This window comes from Takifugu rubripes, chromosome 6, assembly GCF_901000725.2.
Source record: "Takifugu rubripes chromosome 6, fTakRub1.2, whole genome shotgun sequence".
NCBI lineage: Eukaryota > Metazoa > Chordata > Actinopteri > Tetraodontiformes > Tetraodontidae > Takifugu > Takifugu rubripes.
The window spans coordinates 3,268,267-3,288,357 of NC_042290.1; the positions used below are offsets into that span (position 1 = coordinate 3,268,267).

Here is a 20,091-nt window from a genome sequence, read left to right on the forward strand (position 1 = left end):
AATGAGCCAGAAGAAGCATGGCAGGCTAATGACTGATGTATGATAATCACTTGGGGGTGTTTCTGTCTGCCCCAAAAGAGACAGTGATATTGATTTGACTCATGCAGATCACTTTGTCTTAGTTATATAATCCAGATAGGTGCAGGTGCGCCCCCCCCTTCCCCTTCCCCAACATGCCATATCCAATGTTTCCTCATCATCACGCTCACCCGCACATCGACCCAGCAGCCGTGACCCGGCAGGCAAAAGCAGTAACCTGTTGGCCATCATAACCTTTTTGATGCCCCCCCTGCACAAAGAGCACCTGCCCTACTCACCACCCTGCCCCCCACCTTTTCCACCCATTTCTCTCTCTCACTTCCTCACCCCGGCGGTAAGAGGGCGAGGGAGGAAGGTCTCATTCAGGATTGCGTGGCCGTGCTTTGCTCTCTGCCCTCCACCAGGAGACAGCATGCGAGAGAGCTGCCAGACATCACACACAGGCGCTGTTAAAAATACATGTATACCACTCCTCATCATTTATTGATGCTCTCTCCTCCCTTTATGTTTATGAAGTGAGATGCCTCCCCATGGCCCCGGCCAGTGACCCCCCAGGGTCCTCTGCGGTGTCCAAGAAACTGCCCGTTGCCTTTTAATTTATCCCACTTTCAAAGGGAACCAGATCACGGACACACTTCCACATGTTTAAGTGTGGATCGCTTATATATAGTAAACTGCTGATGTGTTGAAAGCAGAAGTTGTTCAAGGTGGAGAAATAGCTTTGTTGCGAGACCGGTGCCCTTGGATGACTAATGAGATTAAAATAAATGTTTAGATAGTCCTTCACTTGTTCTTTACACCTATTAGAGACCGTGTAACCACGGGGAGAAACGACAGACGTGACAATTAAGATGCAGGGAAATGCCTCCTGTTGTTTAATGGACACATTTATCATTCCTGTGAATCACAAGATGGATGTCAACTCACATGTGTACATCAAACAGGCTGACTTCACACACAAGGGTTGTTTTTCAGTCTCTCTATTCTTTCTTGTTTTGCTCGTGGTAAATTTATCACACGTTTCTGCCACAGATGAATAATTTTACGTTTTCATTCGGAGATGATGGAAAGGGGGGGGGGGGGGGGGGTAGGGCCATGAGGTCGGTGGTGGGATTTTATGGCTAGTTTTGCTTCAGTGTGAGATTTACTCATCCTCCAGGTTGTTGTTTGGTCCCAGAGGCATTTCTGGTCAGCCAGTGGGGGTCTGGGCCTCAGGGTGTTGTCGCTTTTTTGTGTTTTTTTATTTAGCCATGTCAGCTGCTGTAGTGGCTGCTGGGAATCCATTCCTCGCCTGCATAACAGAACAAGATATTGATTGAATAATCTCTGTGTCATCCGAGAGTAATGTGGCTTACACTGACCCCCTGCTGCTAGCAGCACGGCACCGCTTTCCACTGCCCATTAAAAAAAAATGCATAGATGAAAGGCATGAATATTAAGAATTTTCCAGAGTAATACTGACTATACCACATCAACCTCCTAATTAGGTGAAGACCAAAATTGCCACATGCTTTTAATATTTTGTCATTTTAATGTAAATAACTTTGGGATATCCAGGTTGGCATTGGCTGCAGTTGGATCTCTTTTTGTTCAGCGTGGGCTAGATTGCGATCCCTTATGTTGCGTTTAATGACCTCAGATTAACCACAAGTATAACTAAAGACTTTCCAGCCTTTCATTGCCTGATGTTTTGTTCGGTGAATGGTGAAGGCAGATTTCAGAAAGCCATTTGTCTGTCATGTCATAGAAGCTGCGGATGAACCACAGCAGTGGCGAAGAGGTCATTAAATGCATGACTATGTATTTTAACACAGCGGTTAATTAGCTCTCATTGAACGTTTGATCATTAAGTATGTGCAGAGTTTCACTGAGTAAAAGGCATTTGATTACAGATTTTGGAGTAAGCTGCATGAAAAAGAAATAAATGTGGGAAAACAGCTGTAAACTTATTTGACATTCAATTTAAAAGTAATATCAATAATAATGATCCAGCTTTTGCGGATATGCTGCCTCGACGAGCAGTTTTATTTATGATGTGTTCAAGTGTGCATCCCACTTCCGCATCAATCAGCTGATCCTTATTCTCACAACTGTAAGACTGTATGACTGCATCCTGCCTGACGCCTATTTGTGTCAACATTGTAGGGCTGTCACGGTCTGTACAATATTTATGTTGACAAAGCAATACACAAACGTTGCCATCAAGTGTGTTGAACAGTACAGTATATTCAGCATGTGTGCCGATAATTCAGTGGTGGTCGCCCAGATCAGAGTCTTTTCTTTATGTTGTAATTGCTATAAAATTGGGAATGTTCCCTCCTGAAGTATGTTTTTGGCATGATCTGCATAAATACTACAGCTGATGGATAACTCCTGTGAATAAAGCAAACATTCTGATGTCAAGTCAAGCAGGAATGGTTCAGTCCGATAAAGTCTGAGATGATGGAGTATAACTGGCGGTGCCCACTCTGGATAGTGCCTTCCTGTGTGGAGAATAACGAACGATAGCTTTCCATTGTAGCGTATGTAGGGTTGTGGAGCACCAGTCCCCCCCCCCCCCCCCCCCCCCCCCATCCATCCCCCCTTTTCTCCCCTTCTCTGGTCCTTTCCCTGCCCCCCCCCCCGCCAACCACCTCTCCTGATCTGAGAGGAAAGCTTTCATTATTTGCTGAGATTGGGATGTCAATCCTCGCGCCCCTGACCCAAGTTTGTCGTTCTCTGCCGTTCTTATTGGGAAAATGATTAGTGTTAGTGGTTATCTCCCCTCCATTTGGAGGGGCCTTTATTCCTCCTCACGAGCACGCCCCTGTACCTCCAGGCGATGAGAGGATGTCTAACCAGGAGGCTGCGCTGTGCTCTTTTACTTTGCCATCCTCTGTCTTTTTAGAGATGCTATTCATGATCTATTTAAGGTCTCACTTCCTCGCTGAGTCAGAATGAATCCAACTACTCATTTTTATCATCTATATTTTCAACTACTATACTACAGAATAAATAAGTTAGCTCCTATTTTAATTTTGAGGAAATACTGCATATTTCCATCATATTTTAGTTACATCTACTACTATTAACGTCTATGTTATAACATATATTAAATCATGTGAAATTTAAACCCTTTAGCTTTGTTTCTTTTTCTATGAACCAAAGTCAAACACTTCATTGGGAGTATTGCGCATGAGGATATGTGCGTAAAAGGGATTTCGCGCTGTTCAGAATCATTTCAGTGTGATCTGAGGGATCCAGGGGTTATTTCAAATAGTTCTAGGCCTATGTGGGATGGTGGGGAGACATGTGGGAATATATTGGTGCGAGGTCCTTTCAGAATAACAGCAGATGAAATAGCGGCAGGATGTAATTCCGTATTTCTCTTTTGCGCGCAAAGGGTGAGATTATCGTTTTACGGCCATTGTTGCTTGGGTAAAACGGCAAAATAGGCCATGCCTTTCTTCAACATTTTAATTGATCTATTTTTCATCTCCCCGTGGGGTTTTCCCCCGACAAATCATTGGTTTTATATTAAAAGTCTTAGTGTCACAGATGCAAAATTGCTTTATTACTCCTCTGGTACAGGAACGAAGAAAAATAACAAAGCTTCCATGATGCAAATTGCGCTTTGATTTGCTCTTAATTCACGAAAACTTTTTTTTCCCATTCTTTTGAATATTATTAATATAATTATAGTTCTCTAGGATTAAGCGGAGTCACTGATCCTCTGGGTCTTAGCCCTTTTTTTGTCTGTCGGGAGCTCAACGAGACTCCATCCGCACTTCATTAACCCTGAGCCGGGGACAATCCTCGGTAAGAGTCGGGGGATTTAGCTGCAGCCTTTCACATGCAAAGAACGTGGGGGGAAAAATCCCAGAGTCATCCAACAAGACACACGGGAGCTTTTCATTCTATAATCAGCTGTGCACTTTGCAAGAATAACCCCCTTTTCATCAGAAAGGGTCGTCGTTATCTGAATCGGTCACGGACCCCCATGATGGGACTATAATGATCCGTTGGCAAGTTGTCTGATTTGCGCCCTTTCCTCTTTTCGGTGTCCAAACTCCTCTCGACCTTCTGTATTTTTAATGCAATTTTACGCACCATAAACGCGCCAGTCAGACTGATATTTCACGGCGTGGTCAGCCACTAAGTGGAGGCCCCAGATAACAGGTGCCATGCGTGGGTGACAGCGGGGGGCGGCTATCAAACCCATTATCGACTTTCAATTAAAACCTATTAAAGTCTTTTGTCTAATCGTTAACATCCTACACGTCAGGACTTGTCCGTCAGCCTGAACTCCTTTAACCCCCCAACTTGCCGTGGCGGATGACGTCCATCGTCACGGGAGAAAGAGGGGAAGAGAAAGAGAGAGAGAGTGGCAGTGGTTGGTTCTTGGCCGAAATTTGTTTGACGGAGGGAGGGAGGGGTGGCGGCGCTGGGGCCGCGCTGACCAGCTGTCCCCACGCTGATCCCCGGTCTGTAGTCAGCTCCAGCCCGGTTACCAGCTGTTGGAGCTGTTTGGCAAAGGAGCCAGCATCCAGCACCCTCAAGGAGAGGAAGAATGGAAACAATCAATTTCCAAATGGGATCATTTAGGGCACTTAAACAATTGCGCACATATCATTAATATTTCATCTCCTGCATTGTTTATGGAAAAGAATGGGAGATGCGGCTTTTAAATTAAGAAAGTGGGGAAGGTGAAGGGAGGGTGGAGGCCCTCTGTTTTTTGGCTCTGACGACATTAGCCAAAATTGATCTTGACGGTATTTTTACTGTACGGTTGCGTGCAAGAGACTTGGATTCAAACTTTTCTCCCGTCATTTTTTTCAAGAAGAAAAATTTGTAATTAAAGCCGAACTCAAAACGTCAGATCTTTGCGCAAATCTCTCTGCTCTTCTTTCGAAAAGGTTAAAAAAACGAGTGTTAAAGTACCTCTTCCGCTTATTAACTTTTCCCTCTCATCTCGACATTAAACAAATTAAATCAACGACTCTAAACCAAACAGCAGAGGGAAGAGTCGTTTGACAGACATGTTCAAATCTACTCAAACACGCTATCGCCTGGTAAAATAACAGTGATCCCTTCAAATTGTGTTTATTAGGGCGCTCATTCCAGGAGCGGAGAAATGTTTAATTAGGCACCCCTATTTCCAACCTTTGTTCACTGTCATTGGTGACACTTCCGTTCAACTTTCTGCATTATTTATCAAGGGATTTTACAGTGGAACCCACATTTTATATGAAAGCAGTATGAGGCATTCGATAAATTTAAACATTTCTAAACTCATTTTTGAACTTTTCCCTGTCTAACGGCGAAACTACAGCGTGATGCGCCATTTCAAATGTAAATAAGCTATTCCCAGTAGCACGGGTCATTTTATAATGCTTTCATAACGCATTTTGGGGCTTTTTACGTCACGCGTAAAATTGCGCAAATGTTTCCAAAAGACTTATAATCTGTAATACAAACAGAAAAGTGACATTTCAACCTATTTCAACCTAGTGCCGTCGCTCTCCTTGTCGTTTCTTTCCACACATTCAAGCAACCCACGTCATTTAATGAAAGACCTTTATTTCCACATTTATAAAATTAAGTCTCTTTTACATCAAATAACCCATTTTTCAGTCCATCTTTTTGTGACTTTTACAAAGAAATTAACTCCACGAAATGGGGAAAGAGTTCGAGGGAGGAAGAAAATGAGGTCGGCCTAATAAAAACGATCCAGGAAATACGAGAATCACTCCACAAGTTTGATATTTGTAATATACATTTTCACCAAAGGAGAGTAATAACAAGGGTTATCACGGCTTCATATGACTAAGTTATGCACAACGTCTGTTCAAATACATCAAATCAACAGGCGGGTACACCTGAGTCCGATCGATTCATCGAAAACGTAAAAAAAAGAGCGTTGCTGAGGGGATCCGACCCCACTCTGTAGGGATATTTTTTATATATATATAAATAATCCTCTACAACTTACAAGAAGACCCCACACATCTGTTTCAACGCGGATGTCTATGCCTGAAAGCAGAAACTTCTTTGTCTTTTCTCAGATGAATCATATTTACCTGTATTATTGTCGCGCCTCTGTATTTTCTGCTGGATAATCTATCCTATTCTGTTTAACTGGATCACCGTGGTCAGATGAAACAAATTCAGAAAAAAGCTATTTTAAAACCAGTCTCTTTTGAATAAAATGCAAAATATTCTTATTTACAAGTTTATGACTCATCAGGTTGCTTACATGAGGAAAAAACAACAAAACTAATAGTTCCTTTGGGTTCCCTAACTACAATAAATTACATGGTTCATTTCTGCCTTTGCCACAACGAAAGCCCGCGTAGTAATAATAATAATAATAATAATAATAATAATAATAATAATAATAATAATAATAATAATAATAATCTAATTGGCATTGGACTTGAGCTCACCAGCTTTCTCTATTTTTGGGTAAATCACTAAAAAATACTGAATATCTGATCAAATAAATACATAGATGCTTTGCTGGAAAAATAAATAAATAATAAATAAAGCTCATGTCCCGAGGAAAAAAAAACGGGGGAAAAAACCTTCCAGGTTCAGCCGATTCCGCGCCAAACAAAGGCCTGGAATCATTTTTGTCGTGTTCGTCACGTCTCTGTCTGTTTCTCCTTTTACTCTGAGTTCAACTCGGCAGAGGTGTAAGACCCCAAAAAGAGGTCCGCTCACCGCTGGGCGGGCCGGGAAAGCCCGCCCGACATGGGAGGCAGAGGCGGGGGTGGTGGCGGGGGAGGATCGCTGCCCCCCTGCAGCCCGTGCAGCAGGATCCGCGGGACGAGGGGTCTCTGCAAGGCCGGCGGGGGCGCGGAGGGCCCCCTGTAGAGGTAGAGAGCCGCGCCGGGATCGAGGTTCGACACCAGGCTCTGCGGATAGAAGTAAGGGGACGGGAACATCCTCTGCAGGGCCGCGTAATTCCCAGTTTCCGCCAGCAGCTCCAGCCCCACTGCTGTCTGTCTCTTCCACTTTGTCCTGCAAGAGACCAAAAAAACATTTTTTGCCTTCAGCGGTGTGTTTACGTGTAAATACACCTGACACACAAACACATCTGTTTCCCGGGAAGATCCACGGGTTAATCAGTGTGTGTCCAAAAAACCCAGCAGCCGTTTTTACAGCCAAACATGCTGCATCCAGGTGAATAATTCATAATCAAGATAATTGAGTAGATATAGTGGTTTGTTTGAATTATTGATACGCACACATGCAATGCTGCATTATTCATACTCCAAAGTGTTGTGTGCTTTTAAATTTATTTCTGCTGTTTATCTGCGGGAGATCCTAAAGTGTGGTTCTAAATGTTAAAGTTGATGCGTGTACCGAACAGGATCGTTGGAGGCGTTTGATTATTCACAAGCAGTCCTTGCTTTCAGTGTGATTGGAATCAGATCGGAACCTGAAAATAGTCGTGTTATGTCAAGACCAGAATGCGTCCAGAATGTAGGTTTGACTGCGAAAGCTGTCAACTATGTTGTTAAATTTGATCAAATGCGCAGATTTGCTTCTAGTTAGGCCGATTTGGACAAAATTGATGAATTCTTCTTATTTTAGGGTCCATTTTGAACCACTTCTGCGCTACTAAGGTGATGATCTTTGTGCGTGCCCACTGATGACCCCGTGTTTACGGTAACGACATAAGGAAAACATGGCCTCCCATGCGTCCATATGAGCCGTGAGAAAACCGATTGACATCCACTCCCCTCCACCCCACCCACCACTTTGAGCCTGCGTCCTTACCTCCGGTTCTGGTACCAGGTTTTGACCTGCGTGTCAGTGAGGTTGAGGGAAGCTGCCAGTTCCATACGGTCCTGGACGCTTAGGTACTTCTGGCGCTCGAAGCTGCGCTCTAGTTGCGCCAGTTGATGGTCCGTAAAGGCCGTCCGGGCCTTCCTGGGCTTCTTGAGCCGGACCTGCGGACTGTCTCTGCTGCTGGAGATCTCCCTGTCCCCCTCCTCTTTTACTGGCGAGCAGAAAAAGAGCACAGAATGAGATGGGAGTCCGCGATAATAACTCAGTAAACAACTATTTTTGAGTGGAAACCTCCCCTCGCGCAGGTGTAAAAACCCTTTAAAATTGAAGATTTAAACTTTTGAAACACATTTTAATTGCATTTTGGTTTGTACAGTTTTGTTTGGTTTTATAGCACGTTCAGTCAGAAGATTTTGTAACTCTTCATGATTACTAATTTTAAGTGGATTAAAGAAAATCACGTAAAACGAAAATTCTAATATTAAATTACACACATGTGCATGTATGCAAACTACATGCTTACAAGGTTGCTCGACGTGATGGGGCATCATTTTAGATTTTAGTTTAATATAGTGTGCTTGTTAAGTGGATGACGACTAATGTTTTAATGTTCTTACAGGATTTCCCATTATTCTCTCTGGCAAAATAACCACCAGCCTACCGAGCTGCGAAATCACGCTGTTGGCAACACTGCCTATAGGCTATATGCACTTTTTTGATTTCGTCTTAAATCGTTATGAAAAGCTCTTCCGATATCCACATTTCCGATGTGATTTCCGCGCAGTCGGTCTTTGTTCTCGTTCTGCGTGGTGTCATGTCAGGGCGAGCATTGATATACGCTCCTTATAGTCAAATCTCTGGGAAAAAGAGAATGGGGGGGGGGGGGGGGAAGGAGGGAGAAGCGAGTGAGGGGAGAGATCTCGGTAGTTGAATAGTTGAGTCGTCTCAAGAAGCACAATAATCCGCCTAATTGAGCCACGAGGGAAGGACGAGCCTTTCAACCGCGACCGGAGAAACTTCACAGGAGCGTGGAAATGAGTGGAAATCAAGAGCCGCGCGGCCGTGCGCGCTTACAAATCTGATTAGCGGAGGGGACAAATTGCGTCAAATCCCTCAAATGTAATAGGAGGCGAATCCGCGCAAATCAAAGCCACCATACAGGCGCTCAGTGGGCCCCGCGGCTTCTTCAATCAATCATCACCGAGCAGGCTGTGACGCACGCACACGCACGGAATTTGTTCTGCAGGTTGACGGCAATAATAATAATAATAATAATAATAATAATAATAATAATAATAATAATAATAAATATCTATATTATTATTATTATTGATTTCTCCACCAACGCTTCATTAAACTGTCAACGCATCTGACATGACTGGAAACCCAGGGGCCCTTGATGGCATTCATCTCGAGAAGACGCTGTCCTCTTTTCAATTCTCTCACATCAACAGATGCTTTCTGGATGTTCTGATGATGGTGAGTTTGAAAGTGGCATATGGTTATGCTCATCTTTATAATAATAATTAATATTATTGTAAACTGTCCTAATTAAATTATGCTCCCATATTTTGAAGGTTATCCCCCAAATTAATAGAAACAAACTATTATTATTATTATTACAAATTATAGTTATATTATTATTATTATTATTATTATTATATGTAGTAGTAAGTGTTGTATTACCTGATAATATTTTATCGCATAGTTTTTCTTTACTCCAGTGAAATGTGATCTATTTTTTGTTCTTTATTCATTTTTGACACATTAAATTTAAGTCTCTATGTGACCCTTCATTTATCATTATTTTTTTTTAACTCAGTTTGATTTTATAAGGATTTGTTTCACAATTAAAACGACTTTTAATGCACCAGCAAAATCAAGGACAAACGCGGGTTTATTTCCAGCAGCTCGTGTGAAAGCAGCAGCCACATTTTCCTCCACTCACCTTTATATTCACTGTCTGACGACGAATTGCTGTGGATCTTCTCCATAAAGTCGTCGGCTATCTTCGAGGCCAGCCTGCCTGCCTCCTGAGTCGGTTGTCCATTGCTGGAATAGGGCGCGCAGGCGGCCAGGGGCTTACAGTCCGCAAGAATATCTCTAATGAGGAACGACGAGGTCACGGTCCTCTGCTGGGACCCCGCCGATATCTGTGCGTGTTGCAGGTGCGCTGGCAGGCCGATGCCGTGACCCTGTCTCTGGGCCACTTCCTCCACGCACTCTCTCCTTGGCGACGGAGGCGACGAACAGCCGCTCTCCACGTCTGATCTCGGGCTGAACTCCAGAGGCGAACGGCACTCCCCCGTAAGACTGTCCCCTTTGGACACTGGACTTCCAGGCCGGTGAGACAGCAGCGAGTCGATGCCAAAACTGGAACCGTTGGCGGACGCATCCATTTTCTTGATCGAGGCCTCTTTAAACAACCATTTGGTATTCAGAATAAGTTTTATTTATATATGGAAGACAGGTGTAAAAGTCTCAGCTGATCCGGTTAGAAATAGACGCCCTCTCTTTGTGCGCTCATTCCAGTTCCCAAACTACTGCTTCAGTGACAGAATATCTCCAGGCTACGCTTCGTTACAGCGATCAATGAATCCGATTTGTTCTCTTGTTTTGTCCCGAAATCCTCCTGGAAGAACCGCTGAAGGCTCTTTTTTGGAGCGTCACCATCGAATCTTCCGGCTTCTTTTTGTAGCAGCTCCTTCTGGGTTGTTTCTGGAAGTCGACCGAAAGATCTCACTCGCGGACCACGGCAGGACACAGAAGTAAAGATTATTTTGGGATGTGTGAGAGCAGCACGCCGGTGTTGTCGGTGAGGCGTTTCAGCACCATGGACAGGTTCTGGCGCGTCAGAGGACAGCGCGATGGGACGACGTTACCTGGCCAAATGGACGACGACTGGGAACTATTAGCATTCTTCTAAACCGGAAAAAACAGCAAATACTAGAGTGGAGCCCGGGACAGCAGAGTGAAACGTCTGGGAGCTGCTGCGGAAAGAGGAAGAAGCGGAGGACGCGAGATGATGATGCGCGCCGCAGAGGCGGAAAAACGATGAGGTAAACTGGGTTAAATAGTCACGAGTAAAAGGATGGGATGCGGCGGGGAGGGAGGGAATCCCAAAAAAATTGAACTTGAAGAAAAGTCAGGAGCTAGGTTTTAAGAGCGCCTCGTCCACGTGAGTCCCCTGTGACAAGCCTCCATTGGTTGAGAGGAGCTGGAAGTGGACCTCCCTACACGCCCACTGACGCTGCCTCCCACCCTCTCCTCTCCTCTCCTCGCCGCCCGCTCCTCTCTGGCTCATCCTTACTTTGATAAAAGAGACACTGAATTCATCAGGAGACTAGGTTCCAACTGTTTACAGGCAATTTTCACACTGTTTGCTTTCATTACATCATTGATGAGCCTCATAATGGGGTTATTATGTGGAGCAGCTCCGTGTTTTTGCTCATTGGCTTCCCACCTTCACAGCTCCCTTCTCGTTTTTAAAGCGCGAGGCTCCCCCCACTAACTCGACTATTATTATTACTACTACTATTATTACTACTACTATTATTATTATTATTATTATTATTATTATTATTATTATTATTATTATTATTATTATTATTATCAAATACGTGGTTTTTCACGATCAAAATTGTGATTTAATTCTTTTTATGGGAATTTTTAATTTTAAGGGAAATTCACGACCGGCAAATTTTTTTTTTAAATTGTTTTGTTGTTGCTGTTTGTGAAATGGATAAAATAAATGATTCTAGTTTCTTTGTTTTTTTTATGCACGTCTCGCCGTCGGAGTTGGACTATAACAACTGTCTGATGGTCGCCCGTAATTGTAACTTCAATTTGGACCAAACAGCGTGACAAGAAACTTCCAGCCGCGTCATTGTGCGCACGTTTCGCCTGATAACATGCGTGAAATGCCATTGTGTGCACTTTTAAGTCCACTCTGCACACAAGTTTGCCCTCTCATAATCTAAGTAACCTCTTTTCATAATCATCGTTATCGACCCCCCATTAACACATACACACACTCAATCTTCCTCCACCCCATGTGACCACCAGATTGGAGGCGCACGTCGGTCTCAGACACCGGCAGGTTAGTGAATCCTCTCCCGGCTCCCATGGGGTTCCATCACGGCTGCAAGCTGTCACATGTGAGGCGGGGACGACACAGATATAAGGCACCACACACCCACCCTGACTTGGCTGTTTCTTTCTCCTCTGCTGGTGCATGAAAAGGAGCTGTGGTTTGAAGCCTCCTCTCACTGTGTTGTTTTGTCTCGGGGTCTTTATCCGAGATCTTGGTCACTGACTCCATTAGTGTTGTAGTAAATAAATCATAAGGTGATTAAACCAACTTTGTGGTGTTGTGTCTGTGAAAAGGAGTCGAATGCATTTTATTTCTGTATTAAAGCATAGGATTTAAACGTATTATTGATCAAACTAGTGTAAGTATTTCCTTTATTTTTTTAATTTATTTTGGCAGGACCTCTTAAGAAAATTAAGGTTTAGAATCTAAAACAAACTAAATCATTTTATTGAACAGAAAAAAAACATACAAAATAAAGATTTTTTTATATAATACTGCATCATACAACATGTGGACGTAATATATGACTTATTTTTGTCTCTGGGTCTTGTTCACTTTAAAACGGTAGAAAGATCAACTCGATGAAAAAAACCCACGTCTTTGTGACGTCATGTGTCCAAAAAAAGAAAGTTAGATTTTGCCCAAATTAAAACGGCGGATAATTTAAGGCTTTAAAACAGTTTCAGGTTTGTTCAATATGATAATCTACATTAATAAAATAGCTCTCCCAGTCAATAATACAGATAGACGAAATAAAGTGTCAATAAACTGTCCAATTTAATGCAATTAAAGCAAACAAACACTAAGCACTAAAAAAAATTAGACAAAAATGCAGTGCAGCCAAATGCAATAATATCCTCCTACAGCATCAATGTGTGTGCGTGCGCGTGCGTGTGCAGTGTATGGTAATGATTTGGCTCGCACTGCTGATTTTGGATGTGTCTCTCTGGTCAAGTCTCACTTTATACTGTTGTTTGAGGGCCAGTGCAACTGCTATAATACACCACCCCTACCCCAACTCGCGCGCGCGCGCGCGCACGCACACATGCTTTAACAGGAGCATTATCGATCCGCATTGACGCATTAGAGGAGCGTTTCAAGGAAATTGTCATGGTGAATCCGTCTCCACTTCTCCCACATCTGTTTTTTCCCAGACAGATGAATAATAGTTTCTTATTGATCCCCAGTAAAATTCTCACATGTCCTCATTCACCTTTCAAAGGGGACTAAACAGACACCTCTGAGCCATTTCAGCTCTCTTTCTGCACTGACAGCTGAACAGTTTAATTCAGCCGCACATACTCGCGAAACATATTTAAGTCTAATCAGGCTATTAGTTTTTGAAGCATTGCTAATTACTAAACTGGCACAAAATTCCGTTTGATTGTAATAGTGCCTGACTGCATTGTTAATCTATCTCTGGACATGTGCTTTGCTTTGTTTTTATTTTTTTATCTGCATGATTTGGAATGCAGCCCATAAGATTTAGCTCTAATAACGTCTGCTGGGCCTCGTCAGCTTGCTGGGATTTTGTTTTGGGGTGGGATCAAAACGTTTTTTTTTTGTTTTTTTCTTATTCATTTGAGCAGGTGTGTTAAACGGATACCTCGATCTGTTTTGTAAAAAGAAAAATGTGTGTCGCCTTTGAATAAACTTTGGCACCTCTTTCGTTTTGGAACGTCGAGTAGCGCTTGTCTTTCCAAGAGAATATTTGTATTTAAAAAAAAGAAAAAAGATGACTCCTCTCAACAAACAAACAGATATATACTTTTCAAGGGGGGAGGAAAAGGCAGGAAGATGTTTGCCGCGGAGCTGGCGCTTCACCCTGGACCAGTCAGGGATGCAAATGATGCACCTTTACGCCATCAGGTACCGGAGTGGACAGAAAATAATGAGAACCCGCTGAATCTTTTATAAGGTTAACACTCACATTTCCCAGTCAGCTGTCACACAAGAAAGAATTTAGCACATGCATGCGGGCGAAATAAACCTTCATCGTCTCATTAATGCTGACAGGGCCCTGGACCGGCAGCTCCGAGCGCCAGCGCCGCCACCACCTTCGTTTTGTGTGGGTAATTTGCAGCGGAGGCAGACCGCCTTCTCCTGCAGGAGGGAGGAGAGTGAAAGGCAAGAGAAGAAGGCGGCGGAGGATCGTGGAGCGGGCTTGCGGAGGAAAAGAGGGAGGGAAGGTGGGCTCGGGTGGGGGCGGGGGTGGAAAGATGGCTAGCACACCAGGAGTCTGATTCTCCCCTAATTGGAAGCATTGGGCATTGTCAACGGAGAGTTTTCAGCTGCTCGCTGACAGGTAGAGCCGTCAGAATGATAGCCCACTTGTCAGCGCAAAAGACCAATAAAAACAAACCACTTTTGATTTAATTGGAGGCCTAACCATGGTGTGTGTGTGGGTGTGGGTGTGTGTGTGGTAGGACACATGTGTGGTGCCTGCAGGGCCAGGGCCACTGGGAGGTAGAAGGATGAGTAGGGTGGGGGAAGTGGGGGGGCATTTGTGTCTGCACCTGAAGAAAATCATCACTGGAGCCATCAATGTGCTCGCCCTGCCTTCATCCTCATGCCACTCTCGCTCACTTTTCCTCCTCTTCCTCCTCTCCTTCTCCTTCCAGGGGTCCAATGCGGTCGCCGGTCGCCGGTGGTGAGAGGATTTCAGAGGAGACATGTTTTGATTCTGTCTCCGGAGGCCAAAGGTGGGAAACAGAGACAGTCTCTCCTTTTTCTTTTATCCGGCCTTTTTCTCCATAAACTTTCCTGTCTGTTAAGGTTGTGGGAAATTTAGTACCAAAGGTTTGGGTTCAGAATTCCTTCCATGGTTCTGGGTGCAGTTTGGAAATCCTTGAAATCCTCTCAACATCTCAACATCTTGAACACCAACAAAGTTACTTTTTCCAGCCAGTGTTTGTCATCAACTTAAACCCCTTAAATCAAATCCTTAAAACATGTCGTGCTCCTGGCTTTTTTGATTATTTCTATATAAATAGTAATTCCTTTGTGGCCTTCTGTCTTTTACTGCTTATGGGATATTAAAACAAAGCAACCAGACCCATTCAGAGAAGAGAACATTATATGTGTGTGTGTGTGTGTGTGTGTATGTGTGTGTGTGTGTGTGTGCGTGTGTGTGTGTGTGTGTGTGTGTGTGTGTGTGTGTGTGTGTATGTGTGTGTATGTGTGTGTATGTGTGTGTATGTGTGTGTGTTATATGACTTTACCTTCCCTTCAGTCATCGACAACATAAATCCTCACTTTTGCAAATGTCTAGAGTTTATCTCATGAAACAACTTTTGTCAATTTGACCTTGGATAAAGAAATAAGAAGGATGTTATATGAAGTGATGTAGGCTAATATATATATCACAGCACATAAAACAGCATAAAACAGTCTTTGCTGCCGGAAGTCTCCCAACTGATTTTTCCAGTTTAAAGAAAATCGACAGTCTCTCTTGATTTCTCACACAGACCAAATTTCCAAAGCCAACTCCCAAAAACGGGATGCCTCAAGAATGAAGTTATTGATGACAAAGCTGGAGTTCAATAATTCTGTGCCTACAAATGTTTGGCCATTAATAATGCCTTAAACCTGAGGATAAATAATCTGCACTGGAATGCACTGATGGTGCATTTAAGTACTCTTTTTGGCATCAGTTTCAAACATAAACACCATAATTATCTTTTAATTATAATAAGGATGCACCGCTTGGGGTTCTTATTCCTGATTAATCTGTGAATATTGCGTAATGGCCCGTTGTCACATGCGTGTGAATATGCACCTACCTGGCTGGCGAGCACACTTTTATAGCCAGCGTTTTATTATTTTTGACAGAGTTCAACGAACACATCTGGTCAGAGGATAAGAGGGGACGGTGGGATGGTGCCAAGAGGCAGAGAGGTGAGTGAGGAGCCAATGGAGAGGGGTGTGAGCAGGCGGAGGACGAGGACCTGCGGCCATTCATCACAACTGTCCCTCATGAGGGAAGGTAGCTCCTTCAAACTACTGCCAACAATACTTTCCCTGACCTTTCCCCAACTGGACCTTAATGGAGACGATTATTAGAACCACTGGGAAATTAAATTAGTTGAATTATTTCACCTCATTCTAATTGTCTGTTGTGTCCACTGAAGTATTGGGACAAGACTGGAGTTTGGAAATGTTCATCATTGCTTGTTCTGTATTACTGGGGACATTGAGATTGTGAAGTTCAGCTCAAAAAACAATTTTAAACTCTTTTACCATTTTTTTAGTACAAACTCTATAGTATCTACACCATATTGCAGCCCCTGTTTTAGAAAATGTTTTAGGGACAACATTTGAGGGGATAACACCCCATCAAATTGTTATTTATTGTTAATTAAAAGTGAAATAGGCTGAAATTGCTGTCAATAAGGAAGTCAAACATTTAGTGGGAATGTGTTCTATCATTGTAAGTTAATACTATTCTAAGCCTCATTTAATAAACATGAGAAATAAAACCTAATAATGGTTCATTCCAAAAGCAAGATCTGCATTAGGATGTCAAAGTCACATGTTGTTATGGTTCAATGTTAACCTGTCACGTAGACCCCTTGAGCGATGGCGTGTTTGTGGGCTCATTGCACCGGAGAGGGGGCTGCAGCTGCCACAGGGAGACACACTCAAGCTGGTGGATGGTGTGGAGACATCCCCCTTCAGCTCCTCTACCTCCAGACAGGGGCCCAGGCCATGGGTTCAATCCACCTACACTCCACTCTCCCCACTGCCTGGGGAGACCACAATGATCCAGGACCTTCACCTTCTGTGTGTGTGTAGTTTGTGCAGTTTGTCTGTTTAATTTCCTCTCACACACACACAAACACACAATGTGGCGAGGGGGCACCAACCTTTCTGTTTTGAACTACCTCCCTCTTAATTTGGCCAATACGCAGGTAATACGTGGGGTCGCAACATCTCAATTATCACGCCTCCTGTCGGCGGCTCAATCCCCAGCTTGCCACCACCTTCCCCTCCAACATGCTTGCACCCCCCTCTGCCATCCTCACCCATCCTGCCGTGACTTTTATTGCTTCATTAGTATGCTCCACGTGACGTGGCGCCCGCTCAGAGAGCCTTCAAACCATAACGCCTTTTGGCAGATGAGTACTTGATGAGGGAATGATGGGGGACTTCCTCACCGGCCTGCTTCTTTGGACTTTATGCTTTTCCATGTCAAACACACATTAGGATGAAAAAAGTAAATAGTAAACCGGCGCACCAAGCTGATAGGACAATTTAAAAAAAATTGAATAATCTACTTATGGATATAAATGCCATAATCTCTTATTTACTATTGCAATATTCAATTATTTTGCATTGGTATTGACTTTGTAAAAATCCATTTGAAGTTATGCTATGATGTAGTCCGATCTAGTCCATTGTTGCTGAGCCAGGCTCGGCGTGTCAGTTTCCCTGAATGTGACACAATCAGTATGAAGAAATGCATTTTAAATTACACGTGAAATTAACACAGCATCAGCAAAATTAGATCGGTACATCTGGAAATTTACAACAAACAACAAAAACTATCCATATTTGCATTTTAAGACGCAAAAAGCTGCACATGTGAATGTGATGTTGCTTAGCTGACATTTCCTATTTATTTATTTATTTATTTATCTATCTATTTGTTTGTTTGTTTGTCTGGGCGTGCTCATGTTTTCTCATTTCAAGTGCACTGGTAAATGCCAAAACATCTCCACACCCAGATGTGTCTGCTGCGGCGTGACATTTTCACTTACTTCATCGATGCTTTGCTCACGACCTTGAAACACGAACAACTGGCAAAACATTTCTCACTGTACTAAACGATCTCGCATGTTTGGCATTCCTCGAGCAACGAGATGGTTAGACAGCTTCGGTGGAAGGATTTGGGTGGGGCCAAAGACTTCAGAGGTGCTCGGTACTTTCGCAGATCTGCGGCCCCTGGAAATATTAGTCAGGCAGAAATCAGGGACATTTTGTTGGAAACTCTTTTGGCCGGTGGCTATGAGGTGGTGTGCTGTTAGTGGGATGCACACCAGAGGTTGCTGACCCTCACTTAGGAGCGCTATACAGGTCAATTCAAAGGATTTTCACCACCCTCTGGTGACAGTCCCCCTTTTTAAGATCAAAACTCATATTGATCTGTTTTCATTTGTATTTGACACCTACAATAATGCCAATAATGATGTAATTTTGGCAGGTCAATTCATTTCATGGGTAGGCAGATGTAAATGGGAATGGAAATAAAATGATCACGACAAGAGCATTGTTCTGAGGACCGATGGCTTTGGCTTTCTTCATCGTGATTGTTGTCCACATTTGTTTACGTCAATGGCTGATGCTCTCAAAAATATCAAGGTTGTGCCGTCACCTGACGTGGATCAGTCAACTCATCTGATTCTTTTTCCTCTACCTGTCTTGCAGTGATGTCCCATTTGTGAGTAAGATACCTGTTGAGAAGCATGCACGGACGGTATATCTGCTGTCACAACAAACCATACAGTGAAGCAGGTAAGTCCAAGGTGTGTGTGTGTGTGTGTGTGTGTATGTATGTGTGTTCAGTGTGGAAAATAAGACCCCAGAAAATGCTCATTAGAGTTGACCTTGGCACTTGGAGCTGCCGTTTGATGGATCGGGTACAGGGCCAAACAAGCCCCTGGGGAGCCATGATCTTATCTCTTATTGTACACACACACCTCCCCTCCCCGCTGACCCTACACCCCCTCAACACACACACACACATGCTCACTTACACTCCTCTGCTCTACACGCATCACAGGCAGAATAAATCTGTTTCTGACACGACAGGAAAAGAGAAGAAGATGGGAGTAGGAGGAAGAGGGAGGCCTGGGGGAGTAAAGGAGAGAGCAGTGCTTGAAGAAGAGATGGGGGGGCACAGGACAAGAGGTGAAAAACACACAGAGGGATGAGGAAAAAACAATAGCTCGCTGAGATGTCATTACCCATATAAGTGTAATATGTACATATATTTATGAAAAGGGGGAAACAGGAAATACAGGAGGAATGTGTGTCTTTATTTTGCTTAGGGTAAATTATAAAAAGTCTGGAAAATGCAACTTGAATGATTAGGGCCACAGAGACTAGCACATAGTAGTGTTCAAACCTATTGTTGGTATAAATGGTAATTATATGTTTTCCTAAAATCTGTGTAAATAACCCTGCTAATTTTTCAAGTTGAAGTTTAATCAATGTATAAAAAAATCTAAATGTGTTCTCCTTAATCCAGCAGCTGTGTGTAGAATCTGAATTAAAGGCAAAATAGAAGGCGTGACACACATATGCAAAACACATACACACGCGCACGCACCCCCCACTCCCCCGCCCCAGCACACACACAGCTTCTAACCAGGGGACACACCAAACGCACAAAGAGACATGAGGCAACATCCACCTCCAGGATGGCAAAGTTTCTACCCCACCACCCAGCATCTTCATATCCACAGGGGTGGCATCACAGGCTTGTGGGCTCTTTGTGTTCTCTTATTCTGCTGCTGCGCTACAGGGAGAAAGTGACACTCTGAAGTCTTAATTGAGGTTTACCGGGTGTTTTCTTCCTCCCTGTTGTTGAGTTTTAAAGTGTGGTTAAACTTTATAATCAAGCCTACAGGGTTTCAAGTGTGAGGCGAGGAAGAGAAGGGTGTGATGACATTACAAATACGGTTGTTTACTGGGCTGCTAGCAGCAGCTAGCTCGGTAGCTGCATCTGGTGAACAACAACAACAACGTTCTACTACATTCTCGCTGTCAGTCAACACCGCTCTAAACAAACGTCTTAGCAGTGCCAGGGAAAGGAATTTGAAGCGAATGCAACTATTTACCAAATCTTTGGGCATGTTTGAATGGCTCCAACTATCTTCTATTTGCTCCCCGCCACCCCCCAACCCCCACTCAGCTCCTGTCTGTCAGTCTGTCTCCGCAGAGATCTGGGAGGGACTGAAGGACTGATGTCTCAGCTCCTCCAGCATTCCACCAGGAACGCCTTTTGACAGTTGCAGTAACAGCAGGATATAGCACAAAGATGTTGCTGTAATTGCACCTGGTTGCGTCATGAAAAAGTAATAATTTGCTGTCAAGGACGTCAAGGTGTCAGCGTTCGGCAGGAGTTGATAAGTTATTGACTGCCTCCAGAGTGCTCACTCACTCGCTCGCTCTCACTCGCA

The 20,091-nt window shown here is 43.6% G+C and overlaps 1 protein-coding gene across 1 annotated transcript; it reads right to left on the bottom strand.

The window, feature by feature from the left end:
* Positions 1-5,581: 5,581 nt before the first annotated feature.
* On the bottom strand, positions 5,582-11,021 carry barhl1b (BarH-like homeobox 1b). The gene is made up of 3 exons (XM_003978369.2): positions 9,764-11,021; positions 7,804-8,026; positions 5,582-7,041 (listed from the first exon to the last, which is right to left on the bottom strand). Exons 1-3 carry the CDS (start codon positions 10,212-10,214, stop codon positions 6,738-6,740), a joined length of 978 nt encoding a protein of 325 aa, XP_003978418.1. The 5' UTR covers positions 10,215-11,021; the 3' UTR covers positions 5,582-6,737.
* Between the last annotated feature and the right edge of the window lie 9,070 nt (positions 11,022-20,091).